We start from the raw sequence: 24,083 nt of genomic DNA on the forward strand, positions 1-24,083 counted from the left end.
TTCTCTCTCCCTCTCTGTCTCTGACTCTCTCTCTCTCTCCCCTCTCTGTCTCCCTCTCTGTCTCTGACTCTCTCTGTCTCTCTCTCTCCCTCTCTGTCTCTGACTCTCTCTCTTTCTCTGTCTCTCTCTCGCCCCCTCTCTCTCTCTCAGGATGAGTTGTTGAGGAGTGAGATCTCGCGGCTGAGGAGCAGGTTGGCTCAGCAGGAGAAGATGCTGACGGGTGCTGTCAAACGCTTGCGCTCCACCAGTCAGCTTAAAGAGGGCATGGAGAGGATCATCATCGACCAGCGTAAGACACACACACACACACACACACACACACACACACACACACATATCAGCCATTCCCAGCTCCTGCAGTTCAGTACGTTACAGTGTTTCTGCTTGTCGTCTTGTCCTGCAGTCTCTCTGACTCACGGAGTTCTGAAGAAGGCCCGAGGAAACCTGGAGGTGAGCTACTGACCCCACACTGGTCCCGTACTGTCCTTCACAGAGAACAGCGCACCCAGTGCAGCTGACCATGAGCTGATCACCCCGGAGCTCCAGGTTTTAGGCTTTAGTTCCTGATATGTTCGGGAAATAGGAAGGGGGAGTCCACCAGTGTTTCACAGTGGTGCTGACTGGACGCAGGTCCTCTCATACAACACAAGCCTACAGTGCCCTGCATGTCCCCCCATGTCTGTGGGGGGGCTTTTAGAGCAGGTGGGCTGCAGTCCAGGTCCGGGCCAAAACTCTGTCCTCTTCAAATCTGGACCCGTAACCGATAAGCTACTGAGAACTGTTTCATTTTAGCAGGCGTGACTTTTCTAGACTTTACGGGTACAGCTTTAGGTTTTAGCGGCCCAGGAAGCTCACAGACACGTATGCATGTGTCCCCCGGGTTGCGTCTCAAGCTGTAGCTGTAGCCATGTTAGCCTTGGGATTGGGATTGGGCACCGCCCGCTCCGAGACTTTGGATTTTTGGACGATCTTCATAAGGCGCCCTCTGTACATTTAGACCGAGCGAGGGGTAGTGTGAGTGTCGGGGTCTCCAGACTGACTTCTGCGTTCAGTTGTATCAGATCAGAGAGATCTTTTGGATCCTGGCTAATATATAAACTAGTGAGGATCCAGATTAGCTTCGTTAGAACAGTAAACTCATTCTGTAGAAATGATCAATCAGTCTAACCTGTGCTAGCAGCTTTAATGTTGACCATTGTAATCAGTCTCTCTCTCTCTCTCTCTCTCTCTCTCTCTCTCTCTCTCTCTCTCTCTCTCTGTGTATCCTGTATAACCTCTCTGTCACAGTCTAATTACCTCACCGTTTTTGGGCTAAAAGGCCTACAGATGGAAGGTTAGTTTTAGTGAGGGGTGTGTGTGTGTGTGTGTGTTTATTGCATGACACTGAAGATCACAGCATGTGTAATATCCTTTTATGTCTTTGTTATTGGTCTGAGATGTGTGTGTGTGTGTGTGTGTGTGTGTTCCTGCATGAAACCAGTTCCTGACCCAGTTCACTGAGCTAAGAGAGAGAAGCTGCCGTCACGTGTGTCTGTACCGAAGCTCTCGCACCCTGGACCCTCCGTAGACCCGCATGGAGGAATCTGACCGCCGGCTTTTCTCTCACTGACGCCTCTCTGTTTCCCCTCATAGGAAATCCCCCTGAATCCCCAGTGACCGACCAGCCAGCGGGACACCCACCCAGACGCGCGTCCACTCCACAGCCAAGCTCTGCCAGGAGCTCCGAATCCAGCGAGGAGCGGCGCAGTGAGGCCTCCTCCCCCTGCAGCTGTTAGCTGTTAGGCCGGTACTCGTTAAAGCAGTGGAAGAGGGGTGTTACCTGCTGAAGCCGGGGTAGTAGCGCCCCCATCTCGCGATTTTACTTTTTTTTTATTTGTATTATTTCCTTTGGAGGTAGTCTCTCGTCCTGTGGTGGAGACCTGAACCGCGTTTGCACTTTGACGGTGACGTTTGTTTTTTTTAAGCGGATAATTCTTGGGGCAGAATCTTATTCCCGCCTGTAAATTTGGACTCGTCTTAGTTTTGTATTTAAGGACTTTTTATTTGAAGGGTTTCTGAACGCTGCCTCTGCTCACTGCCTGTTTGCGCTTAATGCTTAATGTTTTATACTTGTTGAAAAAGCACATCTGTGTGACAGCTGCAGTATCGGGAGACTGCACAAGAGTGGTACGGCATTAAAAACACACCTTTAGCGTTGAATCGGGGTCCAGTCCTTCATTCTGCCTTCAAACAATAAATACTTCCAAAAAAAAAAGGAGCTAATGGGGGCCCTGGGTGGTCCAGCGGAGTCCAGTTAAGGCTCTGTCACCGTTATCAAAGGGTTGCTGGTTCATATCCCAGTCATGCTGTTAGCACACAGTAGCTAACTACCACACTTAAAAGGAAGCACATGTGCTATCATACCTCTCACACTGGTCTAGCGCCACCTAGCCAGCTTCAACACACTAGCTGGCAGATAAAAGGGACACAGTGAAAAAGGGGTAGGCCGTGACTGTGCTTTTAGGGAACCAACAGGTACTAGCTTGACTGGGGTTTGAACCAGCAACCCTCTTATCATGGTGAACAGTGCCTTAGCCCACTGGACCACCGAGGGTCCCTTGTTTCTCCACTTTTTTTTTTGAGTATTTATTCTTCGGGCCGGTGACTTCAAACAATAAATGCTAAAAAAAAAAAGCTTGTTCTTATGGGGATCCTGGGTGGTCCAGTGGGCTAAGGCATGGTCATAATGATGATCAAAGGGTTGTTGGTTCAAATCCTGCTCATGCTGCAAGGTGAGTAGATGAGCCCCCTCTGCCCCTCCCTTTTAGACACTAACACACTTATATATAAAAAAAAAACTTTAAAACTTTCACACTTTTACACAGTTGGGGGAAGGGGGACTGGGCAGTCTCAGTCAACTGTGCTTGTAGGAACCTGGCTCTTTACTGGGACTTGAACCAGCAACCCTCTGATCATGGTGAGCAGTGCCTTAGCCCACTGGCCCAACTTGGGTCCCCCCTTTCTCAAGCTTTTTTTTTAGCATTTATTCTTCGAAGTCACCGGACCGAAGAATAAATGCTAAAAAAAAAAGCTTGTGCTTATGGGGATCCTGGGTGGTCCAGTGGGCTAAGGCATGGTCATAATGATGATCAAAGGGTTGCTGGTTCAAATCCTAGTCAGGGTGGCCTGTTAGGTGGGTAGATGGGACCCCTCTGCCAGGTGTTTTAGACACTAACACACTTAAAAGAAACTTTTGAAAAACCAAGACACTTGGGTGGCACCTCCTAGTGCCAGCTTCAACACAGTTGGGGGCTGGGCAGACAGCCTCAGCACTTGACTGGGGTTTGAACCAGCAACCCTCTGACCATGGTGAGCAGCACCTTAGCCTACTGGACCACCCAGGGTCCCCCCTTATATTCTTTTTTTTTAGTATTTATTATTTAAAGTGAGGAGTACTGGTGGTGGATAGTACTTAAATAAAAAAATAGCAATTAACAGAGGCCCCTGGGTGGTCCAGTGGGCTAAGGCACCCTCACCATGATCAGAGGACTGCAGGTTCGAATCCCAGTCAAGCTGCTAGCTACTAGCTGTTGGCTGCTGCATGCCTAAGAGCATAATTGGCCTCGGATTTAGACCAGCAGTCCTCTGATCATCAGGACAGTGCCGCAGACCACCCAGGGCCACGCTGTTCGGTAGTTGAAGGCTTTCCTCAACTGTGATGCGTTTAGATTAAGCAGGAACAAGAGATACCTCCAACACCATAGCAACCACATCAAAATGATTTTCTTTTTTTTCCAGTTTCAGTTGTTTATGCTGAAAATGAACATCAAGAAATAACCTGAGAGAATCCAATCTATAAACCCTTTATTATTTTTATTATATAAACAAACTACAGTGAGAAAAATACATATTTTGTTTCAGCTGGTAGAAATATCGGCATTCCAACCCAACGGCCAGTTTCGAATATAAAAAGCAGGAAGGAGCGAGAAAGCAAGAAACACAGCAGCACCGTTTAGAAGTGCTGCACATACAATACTATACACACACCAACGAGCAAAACACCATAGTGATGTCACTACATGGGGATTTCCCCGAAGACTCATATTTTACAAGAATATTTTAGCAACAAAAAAAAAAAAAAGACAGAAAAGAAGAGCAGAGTTTTTCAGGTAGAGGAGAGAAACGCCGCCGCTGCTGCTGCCGATTCTCAGACTGAGTTTACCTTTGGTAGCAACACGAGCTTGAACCAGCACCAATCCACTGCACTGGACCTCACAGAAACCAGCCTATAGAACTAGGCCTGTGGACACAGCTGGGAAACGCCTTCAATAATTTGAGGCTCAAGCCTTAAAGCTACAGGCAGGGCAGCATCATCTGATCGGGGCTTTTAGCCTGTTGCGCCCCACGGCAGCTCGGAGAGTGTAAAAGGTGAGGTATCAGAAATGCTGTTGTACGTAATTGACTATTGGCACCTCAGAGGAGTCCTGCTTGTGGCTTTACCAGCTTTGTCAGTGAGTTCCTGCAGTACCTACCAAAAAGGCAAACTCAGCACACAGCACAAATACTGCAAGGCCATCGTCCTTACTTACCCCTGCACCCCCTTAATCTAATTAGTTACATTCCTCTCTTCATACCTACATGCATTTTTTCTTATTTTTTTCATTTATTTTTTATATAAATAAATACTTGCCGTGGGACAGACCATGAGGCGGACTTGGTAAGCTACGCTTTGGCACCACAAGGAAAAAACAAGCGCGAGCGGTCCCTCGTTAAACTGAAAAGAAAGGAAAATGCTCCCGTTGGCTCCACGTAGGAAACACCACCATCACAGTGAACGTGTGCTTCGTTCAGAACCTGAATCAAATCAGAAGATTCAGAAAGTGACTCTTCGTTAGGATTCCAGGGCCCTTTAAATCCAGGAGGTGGCAGCAGCCAGCAAGTCTTAGAAGGCACGCGTCCCTCTAGCGCTGGACGTGCCGTACGAAGGCCTGCACCAGTTGGATGAAGGGTTCCTGGCCCTCCTGTGTGACCTTAGATCCTGGGGTGGTGGGGGGCTTGGTCTGAGGGGAAGGCAGCAGGCCGCTGGCCGGGGAGGAGGGAGATCCGCGGCGGAAAAAACGGAACAGGGTCGTCAGCAGCGTGCTCTGGAGAGGGAAAACAACAAGGTCGGAAGGTCAGCTGCACATCATGTCAGCCCTAAAGCCACAGTGGGAGTGGAGTTGTCTTTTAGTACTGTTGAAGAATTTAAAGGAAGTCTTCATAAGAAGGTTCATGAATTAGTCAGTAAGAGGATCCAGTTACAGAAAAGCAGGGACTCAGTGGTTTCCTAGCCATTGAAAGTCCAGCAAAACAGCTGGAAATACTGAGGTACTGAGATTGGACATGGGGCGAATTATGGACAATGTCTTCCTGAACAGGAAAGAGCGAGGAGGAACCCCGAAGAGGAATACGAGAGGAATTCAAGACACTCACCAGTTCAGAGCTGAGCTCCTGCTTGACTCTCTGCTTGTCACGAGGCAGAACAGCTGGATCCTTCAGACAGCGCATGGCCTGCGAGATCAGCACATAGAAACAGTTCTCCATCGAGAACATCAGCAGGGACCTGACCAAGACCAGAAACAGAAGAAGCAAGGGTTAAATCCTACTGGTGGAAGTCTTCTAAAAAAAAAAAAAAAAGAAAAAGGGCAAAGCTTCTCGCTCTCGCTCACTTCAGCGCTTGCGTTTCCTCAGAGGAGACTGCGGGCTCCTTCTTCTTTTCAATCTGAGGAGGAGAAACGAAGGGAATCTAGATAAATCCTCACACGAACAGCAGAGAGGACACGAACACGGACTGCAGACTACAACACTACCTCTCCCAGCATGCTCAGCGCCACGTTGATGGTGGCCAGCAGGGTTCCAAACGACGGCGCGACGTCCGAGTCAAAGGCAGGGGTGGTGAAGCTCAACACAAACAGGGTCCTGTACTCCGCAAGGTCCATCGACTTGGTGAAACACACACACACACACACACAGAGAGAATGCAGAGGTCGTCAGAATGCAGCCGTGATTTCACGTCACTGAATCTTCGGCAACTTCGCAGAACTAAACTGGCCAATTTGGCCCGGATAGAGTGTCTAACTGCCCGGACGGCCTGGACCGAAAGCTCCGGTGTCAGTGTTACACCACAGATCACTGGAGAACATGCGGTGCAGCTGTCTGTGGTAGCAGGTTTTCTATTAGTGGGAGGTGGATTTCACCAGTTACTTTCACGCCACCATGATGACTGGACTGGACTGATGCAGCCACCGGTGACCAAGAACGACCTTCAGTTAAATAAACAATTCAAAATATGGTCTGCTCTGTACCTGGTCCAGCAGTATCTGGCAGCAGTCGGGGGTAAAGTGCTGTAAGGTCGCCAGGGTTTTGCTTAGAATCTTCAGGAGGCTGCACTGCACCGCCTGCAAAGCTTTCGACTCCGCCTCGTCTCTCTCTCCACTCAGCGGCTGCTCTTTGGAGGTGGGCTGCAGAACCCGCTGAGGACGAGAGCCCTGAGGTAGAGCGTCTCCGTTCTTTGCCTGAGAGGAAAAAGAAATGCTTAGAGAACAGAAGAAGAAGAACCCTCATGTACCGTTAATGAACCGTACACTCGCGTGTGTGTGTGTGTGTGTGTGTTACCTGGAGGTAATGATGGAGCATTTTCTTGCTGTGGAGGAGGTATGTACACGTCTGGCACAGGTAACACAGATTCACCTGCGGAATAAGAAATTTTAAGCATATATGAGTCAACAGCTTCATCAGAGAGAGAGTCCTATTCTATTGGCAGTACTTCTTCTCTACAGGCAAAAAGTAAACGGACATCTGCGTGAGGGTACCTGCACATCTCTCAGTAACTGTGGGAGGTGGAACTGCCACTCTTTGCAGAAGCTGGAGAGCTGCAGCAGGAAGCCCACCGTGTGGTCCGCTTCGTCCAGGCAGGCTAAAGACTGCACCGTCCGTACTGCACTCAGACACTGGAGACCACACACACACACACACACACACACACACACATTAACACACAGTGGAGCCAGCCAGCGCACACACACCAGCGAGAGGACCTGTTAGATAGATTTACAGCAGACTACATGGAGACATGGCAGCATGACCACTTTACAGACCTCACCTCACCTCACCTGGTACTCACAGTACCCACATTTACAGAGTCTGTCCAATAGGGGGTGCTGCTACTCAAAAAGCTTCCACTGCTTCGCATCACTGACACACGGTGCGGCCAGAAACCCTAAAACCCTGCTTTCCCCTGCTACCGACCCTCCTCTCCTGCGTGACGCGGAAACTGACTGAGGGATGGCATCTTGTTGGCGGTCTAAACGCCAGAGGGGCCTTAAAATTCCCACCGGAGCAGCTTCCAGCGGAGGACGCACGAGAGTATGCTACCCGGGACGACGACTAACCCCTTTAAACAGACCTCCGTACATGCCGTTCATGTGCGAACTGCGATTGGCTCGAGGAGTAGAGGAGCAGAAGGAAGGGAGGGGGAGGGCAGGAGAGGTAGCAAAAGTTTCTGGACACATCCAAATTCAATCCATATCCAGGTGATACTGCTCATACTGAGTGCTGGGAACGTCCGGCAGTTGGTCTTTACATCGTGTGAGAAGTTGAACGATGCCGAATGGACCAATAGAAATGCAGGTGGAGGTACAAGGTTTTTGCTCGACAGTGATAATGATATTTAATATAGTGGACATTCAGACAGTGGGACAGACCTGCTAGCCAGGGAGATCCTACCTGCAGAATGCGCTCCTGGTGAACTCCTACAAAGTCCAGAGCCTCGTTGATGAAGTTGTAGCGCAGCGTCTTGAGCAGGCTCTCCATTAGAGACAGACACAGACGATACACACCTGGCCAGCAGGGGGCATCTAGGGGCTTACGGGCAAATGCCTGAAGGGGTGGGGGGGGGGGGGGGGGGGGACAGGAGTGAGACCACCAGCAGATCAGTATAGCAGTCAACTCCAAGAACGTCCTAAAAGTCCATTTTTTTTTTAAAGGAGACAGAGGAACACACTCCATACCTGCGTGGCTCCGTTCGCTGGACCTTCATACACACTAAGGAGAGGGAGGCAGATGCTCTGAATCACTCCAGCACCTGCTACCGCTGCTGCCCCCTACAGACCCCGGAGGGCAACACAAGCAGAGTCACTTTGCTGATTTGGCACATTTGCATGTGTGGAGATGCATGTGTGCATCTGGTGCAAGTGGTGCTCAGACCCAGACGACGCAGTCAGTAGATGGAGAAAGGGTGATGGAGAAAGGGTAGGGTACCTGTGGTGTCCTTGCTAGTGTGAGCAGCAGGTGCAGCGCTGCCTCGGTGAAGTACAGGTTCTGCTTGGAGCGCAGGCTGAGTTCTAGCGCGCTCAGAACTGAGGGCAGGACCGGGAGCTTCCTCATCACCTGCAGCCACTGCTCGCCGTCCTCATCAGCCCGACACAGCTCTTTGGAGAGGTGCAGAGCCAAAACGCACACCTGAGAGGCGGAGGAAGGGAGGCAGGTTACTACATCAGGCGCCACGGTGTCGGCCCAGAATCTCAGAAACGGTCAAAATGGGCTTTTACACAAACCCTTCAAACCCACTGACCGAGTCTCGCTGGTCTTTCTGCACGTTGCGTGGCGAGTCTGTCTCCATGCTGTCTTCCTGGGCGTCGCCTCTCTGGGACATGTGCCGCGTGCTGTCAATCAAAGCCAGGGCTTCGTCCTGGACCGTCTCGCATACACACAGCAGCAGCTGGGGCAGCTGGGTAATCTCTCCACCTGATGACATTGAATTGAGATCTTCTTCAACCCCTTTTCCAGACTCCTCTGCATCTACAGCCTTCTCTCTGAAGGCCTCAGAGAGCTCCCTGGACCTGGCCATGATGGTGGTTTAAGCTAAATACAGAACAACGCCCCAAAACCAGGACCGATTACTGACCGATAACCACGTAACACACACACACACACACACACACGAGACTCACCGTTGAGGCCCTGAATGTGCAGAGCGGATATAAGGGCAGAGAAGAGCTTTGCTTTGGTCCTCTCCATCAGCTGCTGGTCGGCCTGCAGGACGCTCTCCAGCATCCGAGAGAGGGGAGGCAACAGAGCAGGGGACGACACCAGCACACTGAGGAAGAGAGAGAGAGAGAGGGTGGGGGGGTTGATAGTTAACCATCAAGACAAGCTTGAACCTCCAGCGTAATAAGAAAAACACCACCCACCTCTTCCACTGCTTGAGGAGGATCAGCAGCAGAGTGGCCATCATGGAGCCCAGACGCAGACAAGCTACAGACTGGGGCATGAGCAACTATGAGACAAAGAGAGAGAGACACACACACACACACACACACACACACACACACACACACACACACGCCGTCCATTAGAGAGAGTGAGTGAGTGCCGTTCTACACATCACACACTCCTAAGGTCTTAAGGCAGACTTACTGCTGCTTTGGTCCCCTCCAGAACATCCATAAAGAGCTTCAGTCGAATAGAGTCTTCCTTCAGCTGCATTACATCAGACTGCGCGCACACACACACACACACACACACACACGCACACACACACACACAGTTTAGATCAATGCAGATGTACACAGTACCTCTCCATCAACCGCTAGTATGCAATATACTCACATTAGTATAACATGAACTAAATGGACAAAAGTATTGGGACACCTGCAGGGTATTAAAAAGAGCTGATCCTGCCTCTACTGTCCAGAGAAGAATGAGGCTTTCTACTAGATTCTATCGACAGTAGTACGGAAGTACTACAGGGACTAGACTAAGCTGTATGTTTGCATTTGCACATCTGTGTCAGCAATCAGTGAATTTTTAAGAAATGGTGTCCACAAGTATTTGGACATGTAGCGTAAGCATATAAATTTGAATGTCCTCACGTGACTGGTGGAGAGTATGAGCAGGGTCCTCCAGGCTGAGATGAGCATCTGAGACTCGGGCAGTGACCTCACTCCCCCGTCCTCTCCCACACAGGCAGCACAAACCAGCTCCTTCACATACTGGGACCAGAACTCATACCGCCGCTGGGAGCTCAACCGCTGCAGCGCTGCCTTTAGAGAGGCCTCCAGCTGACCACTGTAACACACACACACACACACACACACACACAATTCAACAACACTATAACAACACACACATCCCCCTTCTAATAAATGCATTCAGGTATCTAGGTTGCTGAAGCTGCCATTGCTGACCACATGTGCAAAGGTGCACACATACAGCTTGTCTAGTCCCTGTAGAGAAACACTGCCAATAGAATAGGACTCTGTCTGGAGGCACCGTGCTGCCTAATGCCAGGCATGGGCTAGAGAGGGAGCATTGAGCTGTGGAGCAGTGGAGGAAGTGTTCTCTCTGGAATAAATGATGATGGCACTTCACCACATATTTTTACGAGGAGTTGGGGAATCTGGGATCACCCAATGCCCTGACCTAACTAATGCTCTAGTTGCTGTTGGTGCTGAATAAAATCAAATCCTCACAGCAGTGATCCTTCAAAAACTAGTAGAAAGTCTTCTTCCCTGGACAGTCGAGATAGTTACTCCAACTAAAGCAGAAGACGATCAGAAGAAACAAGGACTAAGCAGGTGTCCCAATACTTTTGTCCATATAGCTAAAATAGGTTTGAACTGTAATTAAAGTGGCTAGTTCCAGTCACTGCACAGAAACCTGGGTCTTTTTTTTTTTTTTTTCCCCTTTACGATCTGATGTGTGTGTGTGTGTGTGAGATCGTTAAACACAGTCACTGCACCGTGAATGTCTGTGCATGCGTGAGGTTATCTGAAAGCGGCTAGAATCTGAACGGCAGGAAGTGTGAGACAGTACTGCGTGACGTAGTGAGATCTTACCTGACAACATAGTAGATCTCAAGGCCGATGATCTTCATCACGAAGGCACAGGACTCCAAAACACACGGCTGGACAGACAAAGCCGAGAGCGCTCATTTAGCACACGTTTATTAAAGCAATAGGCCTCGAGCGGCTGTGCGGTACTGCGATTCTACCAGAGGAAGGGGGTTTTGGGTATGACCTTATTACTTTTTTTAGAAAACGGCAAACAAAAACATATAAAATACAGCAGGCCATTTATTAATAAATAAAGTTAGGTTAAGGATTAGCTAGAGACCAAGATCAACCCTTACTGCCAATGAACTGCTGTGCCATGAAATTTAGCCCTGCCCAAGGGCACCTTAGCTGCGAGTGAATGAGGGAGGGAGGGAGGGGAAGGTACAGGGGATCGAACCAGTGACCCTCCGGTCCCAAGCTCACTTCTCTGACCCTTAGGCCACAGCTGCCCCCAAGTGAGCCAGTGCATTGACAGAAAGGCATAGATTTCCCTCTTTCTGAAGGGACTCTTACTCTAAAGGAGACGCCGCAGGAAGCACAGGGGCATGCGATAGCCCTTCCTCCAGCACTCAGTGGGATCTCTGGGAGCTAAGCAGGACACCTGCTGTTTACCTCAGAAGGCTCTATTTGGAATATGCTGCTGATTTTAAACAGTGAGGTGATCACAGGTGTGCGTATTTAGTGTATTTTACATCCAGGTCAATTTTTGGACCCACCTCTGTGGTCTCAGACGGTGAAGGCAGGGTCCCGAACAGAGGCGTGGTCAGGTTGTCCCAGAACTTCTCCCTGAATATAGAGAGAGAGAGAGATGATGAGACTTTACTGCCAGGAAATTCAGCTTCCACATTTAATGCATGCATGGCAATGTGAGCGCCCATACACACGTTCACGACTATGGGCAGTGAGCCCATACCATACACACCTAAAGATGCAGAGGATCGAACCAGTGACCCAACGTGTGTGTGTGTGTGTGTGTCCCACTCACTTGGTGCGGAGGACAGACAGCGCGCTGTCTCTGCGGTCCTGCCACAGGGCGTGCAGGAAGGCCAGGGCGGCTCTCTGCAGCAGAGGGGGGCACCAGTACTGCCCCTGCAGCTCACAGTCCAGCAGCTCCAGAACTACAGCCAGGCAGCTCCACTCACCCAGAGAGAACTCCTACACCCATCACAGCGCACATTTAATATATGAAGGTTTGGAATTTGGCAGCATTAATGTCCAAATACAGGCGACCAATTAACAACCGCCACTGCGTCCAGACAGCGGGCTGTGATTGGTCGCTCGGCATGTTAGTCCAGCGAGCAGGAGGTCCTTGGTCACGTTCAGAGGTGAAAAGTGTAGTACCTTTGCCCCCTCACTGCCATCTTTGGTCTCGAGATTGAGGAAGAGCTCGATGAGTCCAGGCTGCGTTTCCACGGCAACGGTGAGGAACTCTAGGATGGTGACTTTGATGCGTAGGTCCACGGTCTTGCTCTGCAGCCGCGTGAGGAACGCGTCCCTTATTGCTGCCGCGTCGCTGCCTAGACATGCATACACGGACATGGGAGCCACCTGCAACACACACACACACACACACACACACACACACACACACACACACACACACACACAAATTCAGAAACCAGAGTATCAGCACACCAGTGATAGCTTAGCTGGCAACACTGTGGTCAGTCATGGTTGTTGACTATTACCGAAGCAAGTCTCTTGAGCAGCTGGACCGCGAGTCTCGGCAGGGCCGGGTCATGCTTGTGGTAAATGTATTTAGCCAAAACCGCAATCAGATTGTTGCCATGGCCACCTGCAATTAAATGAAGTACACACAAAAATACGTTATATGGACAAAAGTATTGGGACACCCGCTCATCCACCGTTTCTTCTGAAATCTGGATTAAGTGACGAGAGCATTAGTGAGGTCATGATGTTGGATGATGTATGATGATCACCACCCCACCTCATCCCATCCCATCCCATCCAAAAGTAACGGATGGAGCACCCTCCATCATTCCAGAGAACACAGTGCCACTGCTCCACAGCTCAGTGCCCCCTCTAGCCCACGTCATGGTTATCTACTCCAGAGAGTCCTAATCTATTGGCAATACTTCTCTACAGGGACTAGACAAGCCGTGTGTGTGCGCGTGCATTTGCCCATGCTTCAAGCAGCTGAATGCATTTATTATAAAGGGTGTCCAGAAATATTTGGACTTTCAGGCCCACCACTGTTAAAATAGGGACACTGTTCCTACACACACTACAGTTATTTGCAAGTCAACAGGTGTGTGTGTGTGTGTGTGTGTGTTTGCTTTCTCACCGTGCTGCGTGAGAGCTTGCTCCAGGGGTGAAACCGTGTCCGACTGTGGTTTGAGTCTGATCACGTTGTTGGTGACTGAAAAGGCCAGTTTCACCGTCTGGATCAAGACCTGCCCCGGACCTTCACAGCTACCACTGCTGAAATACAGAGAGATGCAGAGGTGAACAACAAAAACCACGTAAGCCTGAATACCACACACACACACACACACACACACACACACACACACACACACTCTCTTACCTGCTGGGCTGAGCAGCCAGGACCACGTTAATGGTGTCCACTCCAACACCCATGATATTGACCACGGCCTGGCCTGCCTCAGTGTTGGCCAGGCTGTAGATACACAGAGACTGCAGACTGGGGGCACTGCAGGGTCAGAAATCGCACGTTAACAAGGACCGCACTCCCCGACAAACGTCAACAGGACATAGTGGATTCATTTCATAACTTCAGGTATTAAACTGAATTGGATCAAGATCATTACGAAGGTGTTACGCCTAAATGGGGACATGCCGGTTTATAGGGGACTTATAGGGACTCTACAGTCTCCACTGCAGAACGTGAGGACCCTATGTGACCTCGGGTTTAGGAGTGGTGATCCTTAGTCGCCCTAGACTGCATCTATATCTATTCTTCACGTGTGATTTGTTGCAGCCGTCTACGGGCCGGCCATAACGACGGGTTTCCATACCTGCCCTCCGACTCCCCCTCAGGGCTCAGATTGAGAATTGCATGGACCAGCTCCAAAATCAGACAACCTGAGAAGAAAAGGGAGAACGATCATTTAAATCAAACTGGATTCAAGATTCATCTCTGCCACACAAAACCCCTATACACTATGTGGACAAAAGTATTGGGACACCTGCTCATGCATCAATTCTTCCCAAAATCAAGAGTATTAAAAGAGCTGATCCTGCTTTATGTTGAAGTAACTGTCTCTAATGTCCAGGGAAGAAGGCTTTCCATGACAAGAGCATGGATGTTGGACGGATGATCACCACCCAGCCTCATCCTCAGCTCATCCCAAAGCTACTAGGTGGGGCACCTAGTTATCTATTAACAGTGCTTCTCTACATGGACAGTATGCACAACTTAAAGTAGCTGAATAAAGCATTCACTAGGAGGGGTGTCCATAAACATTTGGCCACATAGTGTATCTCCAAAATGACTGGAATGGAAGTGTTTGGGTGTCTCACCAATCTTCTCCCGGACTCCGTGTGTGTTGTAGCGCCACTTGTGGTACGTGGGCAGCATCTCCTTCAACACCAGGAGGACACAGGGAATAAGCCCTTTGCTCTGGGTACTGCCCACCTGACCCTACACACACACACACACACATATATATAGAAAAACATGTGACTTTAATTAATTAATTAATTAATTAATAAATAGATAGATAGATACATGTGTTTGCATGCCCATGCGAGTGTGTTACCTTTACGAGTGTTGTGACCAGTCTCAGGAAGGCGATGGTAACGGCGTACTCTCCTCTAGGCTGCTCAATCAGCACCAGCAGGTTGCCGTAGTTCCCTGCCTTCATTCCCTCAGCGCTGTCGGAAACATCCACAAGACCATCAGACAAACCAATAATCTGATGTTCAGCACAGAGACCGGCTACAGTAATTACCATACAGCTACCGTCAGCTAGCGTGGTTAACATCTGGCTAACATCCGAAACATACCGAGAGCTCTGCACCCCATCAGACTGTAAAGCATGTCTGCTAGATGTCTGCTAGATGTGTGCTAGATGTGTGCTAGATGTGTGCTGTGCCTCTTTACTAAACATATCTGCAGAGATTACGTTACCTAATGGTCTGCGCCATGGTGGTCAGGGGGATGGATGCGAAGGGCAGGAAGCCGGTGTGCTGCAGGCTGGACCACACCTACACAAACAGCAGAAGAGTTGGAGGCGAGATCAGTGCAGTGCTGATTAGCGCCTGGACTCTGGATTCTACGGAGACTCTTCAGTCCTTACCTTTGCGGGTTGACGTGTGGCGAGTACGATGAGACAGTTGACACAGGAAGCGATCACGTCCACCGGTGGGTTTATGACGGACGTCAATCTGATACACGACAATAAATAAATCAACGAGGAAACAAGAACAATCTGGCGAGTCCGGCTTTGGCTGTATAGAACCACCTCTAGGGCAAAGGACTTAGGCCTTGCCCTCAGCTACTTAAGCTGTAGAGCCCCTATTTACTAGTGTTGAGATGTGAGGGACCTAGGACCTCATCAACGCCACAGTAGTGATGCTGGGCAAAGCAAGCCACCAGCATAGCAGCAATGCTAACACACACACACACACACACACACACAGCACATTAACGCCACAGTAGGTCTTCGCACCACTTCCCTTCCCTACAGTAATATTTCAAGCAACCAGGCATGCGCTCCTACCTCTGTAGCAGCATGTAGATTCGCGATGTCAGCGGCAGCAAGCAGTCAGAAACCGTCCAGTCAGTGCTGATGATTTTATGGACCAGGTCCAATATCGGCTTCACTCTCTCACAGTGGACGAGTACGTCTAAAACACACACACAACCAAAGCTCAGGTGAATCCATGCCTTGTACCTATGGGCATTATGAGCGTAATCATGTCTGTGTGTGAGGGCATTGGACTGTAAGCATGCTACGAGGTGTGTGTGTGTGTGTGTGTACCTGCAGTGGAGACCACGTGTAGCAGCATCTCTATCTCACAGGTGAAGAGGGTCCAGGAGCTGTAGGAGTAATCCCAGCGCACCACATAACCCTGCTCCCCGACACACACCTGCCCATAACAGCCCTGGGGCATCCGCAGGTTGGTCTGACCAGCACCTGCACAGAGAGAGAGAGAGCGAGCGAGAGAGAGAGAGAGAGAGAGAGAGAGAGTCAGAAACATGGTAACAATTTTAATAAATAATCCTAAACTCAGGGGTGTAACTGGACTGATTGATAATCCACTCACCCAGTGGATAGAGGAGTTTGGGCGTCTGTCTCCTCCACAGCGTTTCGTCCTCCCTGGACAGCACGTCGTTGGGCTTGTGTTTGTACACCTCTGTGTAGAAGGACATTTTGTCCAAGAACATGTACACCTGAGGAGAAAGGAGGACGTCTTCAACCCCATACGTAACCACGACACGCACGTGTATAAAAGTGAGGGGTGTACTGCAGAAGCGTCTGCATGGGCCTGTACCCTTTTAGCAGTAGATTTGTCTGACAGCAGGGCTGTGAGTAACTGCAGCAAAGGTCCAGTCTTGTGAGGAAACACCCCCACCGCAGAGTCCAGGATCATCTCCAGACCCACATTAGGCTTCTGCAGGTCACAGAGAGACAGAGAGACAGACAGACAGACAGACACAGGGTCAAAAGTCAGACCTCCAGGACACGGAATCGGCTTTGTTCGCTGTGTGCGTTTCTGTCACTCACCGACTCCCAGAACAGCTCAGCCAGACTCGGGGCTGCGAGGACCTCGCAGGCAGCGTTGATCAGGTGCTGGAGTAGTTAAGGGGGAGATATAGGGGGCAGGAGGAGGAGAGGAAGAGGAAGGTTTTAGAGAGCAGACCTCCCGAATAACAACAGGTCTGAAGCTGATGGGAGGTGGAAGGGGCTGAGGAGATGTGTGCTGTACCTGCTGGCTGCCTAGAGTGTCCTCCTCGAATGAGGTGACCACAAACGAGAGGAGACCGTAGATGCACATCCGCGCAGTACTAGCAGTGCACTGGGGAGAGAGAGAGAGAGAGAGAGAGAGAGAGAGAGAGAGAGGAGGAGAGGAATGAGGGTAGTATATGGGTAATTTGATAGCAATGTTGGGGTGGTCAGTGTCGACTAAAAAGGACGACCAAATGAGTCGGCAACCAATTTAATAGTCGATTTGTTGGTCATCTGGGTTCCTCGCGCTAACTAGGAACAGTTCAGGAGCCGCCGATTATTACAAATCTGCAACAGCTGCCTGCTACCTTCGAGTTTCCACTGAATTCGTGACCAAGAGAAAAGGTTAAGGCCAGAATCTGGGCTTTTGCGTTGACTGACGGAGCCAGAGTGAGAATGTGTGTGTGTGTGTGTGTGTGAGAGCGTACTTCAGGCTTGGATATAAATATCTGATGACTCTGTTCAGCTATTATTGTAAGCACGGGTCTTTGTGTAGGGAACACACTAGAGTCCACACTTGTTACGGGGTATGAACACCACTGTTCTGAGAGTTTTGCTCTTAATAGGTAAACCTTTGTTCAGTTTTGTAAAATAAAAAAATGTATCGTTTAGATTAATCAACAAAATAATCCATAGATTAACTGACAGAAAATGGTCCCTACGTTATTCGTTAAGATTATTTGACTGTCGTTTGTTGCAGCTCAAATCTTATAGTCAAGCTCCTCTGGAGCAGGACGTCCTTTCTTACGTTGTTGCCCGTGTTGCCGAGGGCTTTCAGCATGTCTGTGAGATGTTGGAACACTCCCAGCTGAAACGTCAGGTGCCCGAGCCGTCTGATGACAGGAGCGGCCTCCAACGGCTGGAGCGTGTGCCTGAGCAGAACCCAGGCCAGCAGAACTGGACCGTGATGAGGGATATCGCCAAATGTCAGCAGCATCTGATCCATCTCCTACAGACCGGAAAGAAGCAAGTTCATTAGATGATTACCTTGACGCTGAGACTGACCAGCATCTTCTGCTGTAGAGGAAGCGTTTCCAGCGCTCCCAGCGTTCAGAAATACGACGACATGTACTTGAATGATCCGCATATTAAAGCAGCACTGTGAGAGAATTGGTATTTCTTACTCCAGGGCTCCCCCTACAGTCAGGAAGTGTATTTCAGGCTTTGGGCCAGCCCTAAAGGAGGACACTGATTTGTTGACAAGCTGGGAGATACAGAACCGTCACTGAAAAGTTAGAGAAGCATGTGGACTGAGGCGGTGGAGTGATACTACAGGGGTTTACACTAATATGGACAGAGACAGTTCTGGAAAGAGGTTCTCCTGGAGCTCCACCAAAATTCCTTTGAAGAGTTCCTGTGGAAATGGGAATTACAGAGGTGCTCTTCTTCCTATTACAGTCAGTAGAGCATCAACATGGTTCTGAAGGTGATATTTTAAGGTAAAAATGCTACAGAATTGCCCAGACTGGTCAGGCGGAATAAGGCACGGTCACTACGACCAGAGGCTGAGTCCCTGCTTCAAATCCCGGTCATGCTGCTGGCCACTGGTAGACAAGGCCCCCCAAAGAGAGCATGTTTGGACCTGCTCTCTCCGTGACCGGCACCGGCCTCTGCTGGCTGATGCATCAGAGCCGGGAACACAGCAGAGTACGTTGGCTGTCCAGTGACGTAGCATCGGCGGCAGTTCGGAAATAGAAGGGGGTTGCTGGCTGCGCTGTGTTGGTCTTCACCCTCCCAGTAAACGCTAACACAAGCTTCCGTAACATTTAAAAGACGTATGGCAACTTGTCAGACATGATATCCTGTATTACCTTGTTGATGTCATGCGTGCTGTAGAGCTGGTGCTGTTCTGTTCGGTCCTCGAGGGCACATTTATGCAGGAAGTCGATATCCATCCCCTCGATCAGAATCAAGCAGCTGAAATATCTACAGACACGTTGAAGAGTCAGTGCACGTGTGTCACTACCACTACAGCATTTACAATCAACCGCAGCTTGTCTGTGGGTCAGATACAGGTCTGTGGGTCCAGAGCTGTATTCTACACGGCCCTGTTAAATTAATCACACAGCATGTGTGTGTGTGTGTGAGAGAGTTCTAACCCTATTCGGTCCACTAGTGCGTCCATGCTCTTGTCCACAAGGTGCCTGTTGGTCTGCCGCTGCCCGAAGCCCTGCTCCTTAAACATCCGAGTAAAGGTCAACAGGTCAGCAGGAGGCATCTCGAAGTAGGCGTAGTACAGGAACAGAACCTCCAGCAGTAAGGCCTGCTCCCTCAGGCACTGAGTAAACCAGCGGGACACCTGCCTCTCCGTCTGCAGAAAAGGAGGGAGAGGGGATTTAGACAACAAGGACAAGTTTCAAGAGAGAGGAAGAGGAAGAGGTGAAGGAAGGAAGACGCTGAACCAGCCTCACCATCAGGTTCCCGTGGGTTTCCCATGTTGGCGCTTCAGCATTGAACAGAGCTTCAAACTGCTGCTGGTAGTTCGACACCAGGTCCTTCTCCAATTTCCCCACGCAGGCAGCATACTCCGCCTACACAACCACAAACATTCAAACAGCCCATCAACACACAGTTCACACTAAACAGGGACGTCCCGGGCCGATCCAGGCATATTTTAAAGGTTTGGGTATTGGGATTTTAATCACGATCCAGTTCCGAGTCTTTTGTTTAACCACGGCGTTTGGAGCACCACCCAGTACTGCCCAGCAGCTCATCCCATCATCATCCCATTCAGCTTTGCTAAGCGTGGAATGTTGCCAACATGCTAACGGCTAACAGCTTAAAGCCCCTGGGAACCTAAATCTGAGTCCTTCTTCTATTCTTTTCTATCTAATCTGGCTCCTCCCAGTGTAACCATGCAAAGTATGCGTAATCAAGATGTTCCCAGATTTCACCAGTACTGCTCTCCTCTCCATGTGGAACGGACGGCCCTAAAAGTGGGTCAGATTTACGTTATCATACCCCTGACCAATCACAAGGCTAGCATGTTCGAGTCTGAGCAACCCGGAGAGCTAAAGCTAAAGCTAACCCTCACCACCATCCACTGGAGAATCAGAGAGCCAATGGGACAACAGGAGGGGGGCTTGTATCTATATATGGGCTGTGACTCAGTAAAGCCAAAAGTGGCCAGTGATCGAGGGCTGTCAGTTTCGGTCCTCACACTTCACTTGGAGAGAAAAGTGACCGGTCCAGCCTTACCCTGTAGGGGTGCCTCTCATCCTGGAAGTAGGTGAGAAGGAGGAGAACACAGCGCAGAAGACACACCCTCTCCTCATAGTAATAATCCGCTATCTGAAAAGCAAAAGCAGATGCAGCAAGCTCATAATTTCATTTGCATCGTACAGCATCGCGACACACCGCTGCCCCTTTACACACCCGCAGGAGAGATACAGCGAAAGGAGGAGATAGAGAAGGCAGCAGACAGACAGACCTTCAGCAGTAAGGACTGGCTCTGTCTCTCGTCCTGCAGCACCGTCTTTAGCGTGTTGCGAGTCCCTCTGTAGTCCTCCTGCAGGTAACACTGCAGGATCTGCACACTCTGCTGTTCATCTAGACCCTGGGGCAAACACACACACACACAAACACTTATAATAAAGGGCACATATCCTACATCTTTCCTTGTATTTAAAGTTCCAAAACCTGCCATAATTAATGTCCACATGACCATTTTGCAACTGTTCACTACCAAATTATTATATACACATATGTCATTTTAACCAGTTTCCATGCTGTATGGACTGAGGGAGCCCTTTAAAGACCCTGGGAGCACAATCTGAGACACAGATTTTTTTTTATAAAACTAAACTTGGGTGTTCGGTAAAGAAACCAAAGCACAGATCTAATAAAATACTCAGCAAAATACACTCTCTCTGCCTCGTCGTCCCTCCCATTCTAACGTGGATCACCCTGGCTACAGTACTGCGTCGGGACCTCCCGTCCATCCTGGCACCCAGTCGCTAAATTCTGCGGCGCAGAAGTGACGGCAGGGTATGTGAGGCTCGCCAGGTTTAGTTTTAGCTCGGAGAGGAGAGCCGTACTGGTGAAATCCAGCAGACGTTTATTAGACTTTGGGAAGATCTTCATAGGACGTGCTTTGTGCCTTTACACTGGGGGTCCGGAGGAGCCAGATTAGCTTCATTGGACATAAAACTCAGTTTCAGGTTCCCAGCAGCTTTAAAGTGTTACAGTACCAGGCATCACTACAGAGGACGAGGAGGCGCTCTACTTACCAGTAATTTGCTGATGCGGAGTGCGAAGTCTTTGAGAGTTTGAGCCACATCTTTATTTGCCTTCAGCTTGTCTGCTGATGAAGAACTGCAGACAGAAAAAGTAAAGATTTTAGAAACACAGACAACTAAACCTACCAGGCCTGTGCGAGTGTGTTCTGCGTTTGCTTACCTTGGCGGCTTGTAGTAGGACAGGCCCTGAAGCAGCCGCTCTCCATTCCTCTCCAGTTCTGCTTCTATCTGGGCCTACCATTGGACAGAGCAGAGACGAATGAGACGGACGTTTATTAACAACACGCAGTTAGGACTGCTCACATGCGCGCGCACACACACACACACACACACACCCCGATCAGCCAGAACATTAGTAATATTCAGTAGATTCTGCTTGTGCTGTGCCAACACATCTGACATGGGACATGAACTTCACAAGACCTCTGAAGGTGTCCAGTGGTATCTCCTAAAAGCTGTGAGGTAGGCAGGACCTCCTTTAGCATCAATGAGCCTTAGGAGACCATGACCCTGTCGCTAGTTCATCAGCTGTCCTTCTTCAGTGCACTTTTGGTAGGTACTGACCACCGCATCCCAGGATCACCCCACAAGACTTTCTCTCTGACATTTTGGAGATGTTCTGACCCTCCAGTCATTGTCTAGAACATCCCAGTTTGGTTCTTGTCAAAGTGTCTCGGATTCTCACGCTTGCTTCCAACACATCGCCTTCAAGAACTGACCGTTCGCTTGCTGTCTAGGATATGCCGTTAACATTGTGTCAGTGGTTTTAAATGTTATAGCTGATCAGCGTCTGCATTGACGGAAGTCAACTTACCGGTTCCCGCAAGGCTGATCTCCCCAATAAGATGGTCCACAGCTCCCGGCTGCTCCTACAAACCAAAAAAACAGTGAGTGAGCGAAACTTTGAGCTATTCTCAGTGACGCTGCTGACACATTTAAGTCCTTTAAATGATAACACTGTTACTTCGGACATATTTCCATACAGGCGTCAAACAGCAGGAGTCATTCAGTCGTCTGTGGTAGAGACTGTACTCGTACTCTGATCACCTTCACCAACGTCTGCATAGTTTAGTCTTCAAGGAGTTCAGACTAGGGCTGGGCGATACGGTACAAATACTATATTCAAATATTAAATATCACGATATTTAAACACATTAAACATTTTTCTCGACACACGATACAAGTAAGCACAGACTAAACACATCAGTAAGGGTAGAGGTGCATGTATTTGTCACTGCACTTTGTACAGCGTTTAACCCATCTGTGGTAGTGAACACACACACACACACACACACACACACACACACACACACACACACACACACACACTAGTACTAGGGGCAGTGAGTACACACACTCCCAGAGCAGAATTTAAAGGGCCTTGCTCAAGGGCCCAACAGTGGCAGCTTGCCGAGCCTGGGAATTGAACCCACAACCCTGTTATCGATATCCCGGCGCTCTAACCGCTGAGCCACACCACTACCCATATTCTCAACATCTCCTGCTCTTCATCTAATTAACCGCTTATTAAACATAATTACACGTCTAATTACACTGTTATTAATGAAACTGCGGCCGATCGGCGTTTATTAAGCACCAAAAGCCTGCTGTCCATCACGATCCGTAAATATAAAGTATCGCCATATTGCCCAGCTCTGTTGCCCAGACTGTGTTAAAAGGTCAATAGGTTCCTTAGATTAGATATATTAGTACATATAAACACACAGTACAGGCAGAGATGTGGACAAACATGCATGTGAATATATTATAGAGGCATTGTAAACATGATATACTGGTGGAATAGACGGTACTATCAACATGATGGACTATGTTACAGGTTCAATTATAATGGAAGGGCTGGATGTGTGTATATTAGATGTATACAGCTACAGACTATGTAGGAACTATGATAATATACAACTTAAGTACAGTGTAATAAATGATACCGATATATAGGGAGTGTGAGGATTAACGGTTGCCAGGGTTCAGTCAGTAGACAGCTCTGCTATCAATTATGAAGAAATGATGATGATAATAATAATAATAATAATAATAATAATAATCATGTTTACAACAAGGCTTAGGCAGTTTATTGACTCCCCAAAACATCAGGTAAGCCTCACACAGGTCTTCTGAACATTTCTATGTCATTTAGACAGTCTCTTTAAGACTATTTATGCCTCATTCTCATTTCCTTATTTATTAAATCTGATCATCCTCTGTCTCCACTAGCAGACATGGCCATGCACGTGTTTTAGAGACCTTCACACTTCCCAATCCTCCCTTCAGAACGAAAGCCGGGACTGGACGTGGTGTGTTAAACGTTTTAGAGGTTATAAACGTTGATCCACGCTGTAAAAAACGTGTGTTTGTGGCTTTCGATCGTCAGAATCCCGCAAACACGAAGTTATCTAGTGAAGTTAGCTAGCTAGCAGGCTAGCCACCAGTGCTGCTAGCTGCCCATAGCGCTCCCGCGAGCTAAACTCAGCAAGACAAACTAGCAGAAGGGCTTTATGAGGGGGTCTGTGCAGGTGGATTAGCTCCGTTAAGCCCCACACGACTGCTTCTGCCTCATAAATGCACTGAATTCGCGCTCTGTTTTGTTTCGGAGGTGGAAACACCGCCGTTAGCACGATGCTAATCAAGCGCGGTTTCATAGCAACACGCTCGCTCGCACCGCGTCCGACGTGCAACTGGAAAACAGCGCGAAAAGGACAAACGGAGCACTTCCAGCACGACGGCTGGCTGTAGATAAAGTGTGTGGGAGTCCATCACTGGAACCGTGGAGGCGACGTGCTGAGCGTGATGAAGGTTTTCGCACTAAAAGCTGATGTTTCTTTCATTTACCTCACACACATCTCCGACTCCGCCATCTTCGCCGCCGCCATCTGACCAATGGGAGCGCGGCATTGGCTCACGTGACATTAAGCGCTCAATTTCGTGCGCTTTTTTAAAAACAACACTATTAAAACAGATAAAACGTCGATTGGCACAAAGCAAATTATGTTTAGACGTTTTAAAAATGTGAGCAAATATTTATTTGAAAAAAAAAAAAA

The 24,083-nt window shown here is 49.1% G+C and overlaps 2 protein-coding genes across 3 annotated transcripts in view; one reads left to right on the forward strand and one right to left on the reverse strand.

The window, feature by feature from the left end:
• Positions 1–2,199, forward strand: part of LOC140538799 (uncharacterized) — an 8,198-nt gene extending 5,999 nt beyond the window's left edge. Inside the window, exons 7-10 of the mRNA XM_072661311.1 lie at positions 151–289; positions 404–450; positions 1,288–1,333; positions 1,633–2,199. Coding sequence (XP_072517412.1) covers positions 151–289; positions 404–450; positions 1,288–1,333; positions 1,633–1,775 — 375 coding nt within the window. The 3' untranslated portion in view covers positions 1,776–2,199. The remainder of the gene's footprint in view (positions 1–150; positions 290–403; positions 451–1,287; positions 1,334–1,632) is intronic.
• Positions 2,200–3,828: 1,629 nt separating this feature from the next.
• Positions 3,829–23,919, reverse strand: nup188 (nucleoporin 188). 2 transcript variants are annotated; one of them, XM_072662058.1, is made up of 43 exons: positions 23,875–23,919; positions 21,842–21,896; positions 21,188–21,261; positions 21,019–21,103; positions 20,220–20,345; positions 19,988–20,080; positions 19,201–19,320; positions 18,889–19,100; positions 18,601–18,715; positions 17,538–17,738; positions 16,770–16,859; positions 16,568–16,633; positions 16,335–16,454; positions 16,107–16,233; positions 15,821–15,976; positions 15,560–15,686; positions 15,137–15,224; positions 14,968–15,044; positions 14,597–14,711; positions 14,358–14,478; positions 13,853–13,919; positions 13,402–13,527; positions 13,159–13,292; positions 12,542–12,648; positions 12,195–12,401; positions 11,839–12,008; positions 11,570–11,639; positions 10,857–10,924; positions 9,891–10,086; positions 9,436–9,513; positions 9,210–9,295; positions 8,970–9,115; positions 8,591–8,763; positions 8,278–8,478; positions 8,028–8,120; positions 7,744–7,896; positions 6,831–6,968; positions 6,634–6,708; positions 6,324–6,533; positions 5,829–5,960; positions 5,688–5,740; positions 5,452–5,581; positions 3,829–5,123 (listed from the first exon to the last, which is right to left on the reverse strand). In XM_072662058.1, exons 1-43 carry the CDS (start codon positions 23,913–23,915, stop codon positions 4,941–4,943), a joined length of 5,205 nt encoding a protein of 1,734 aa, XP_072518159.1. In that variant the 5' UTR covers positions 23,916–23,919; the 3' UTR covers positions 3,829–4,940. The 2 variants fall into 2 exon arrangements, with proteins under 2 accessions (XP_072518159.1, XP_072518158.1); XM_072662057.1 differs by having other exon boundaries at positions 13,159–13,295.
• Between the last annotated feature and the right edge of the window lie 164 nt (positions 23,920–24,083).

Source organism: Salminus brasiliensis, chromosome 18, assembly GCF_030463535.1.
Source record: "Salminus brasiliensis chromosome 18, fSalBra1.hap2, whole genome shotgun sequence".
In the NCBI taxonomy this organism is placed as follows: domain Eukaryota; kingdom Metazoa; phylum Chordata; class Actinopteri; order Characiformes; family Bryconidae; genus Salminus; species Salminus brasiliensis.

Bases quoted from the DNA above. Each gene is read 5' to 3' on its own strand.
- nup188 (XM_072662057.1), bottom strand. From the start codon at position 23,915: ATGGCGGCGGCGAAGATGGCGGAGTCGGAGATGTGTGTGAG. The intron at 17,739-18,600 runs GTAATACAGGAT...TCCGGTCTGTAG, and splicing joins GCACGCATGACATCAACAAG to GAGATGGATCAGATGCTGCT. The intron at 15,977-16,106 runs GTGAGTGGATTA...CTCTCTGTGCAG, and splicing joins CAAACTCCTCTATCCACTGG to GTGCTGGTCAGACCAACCTG.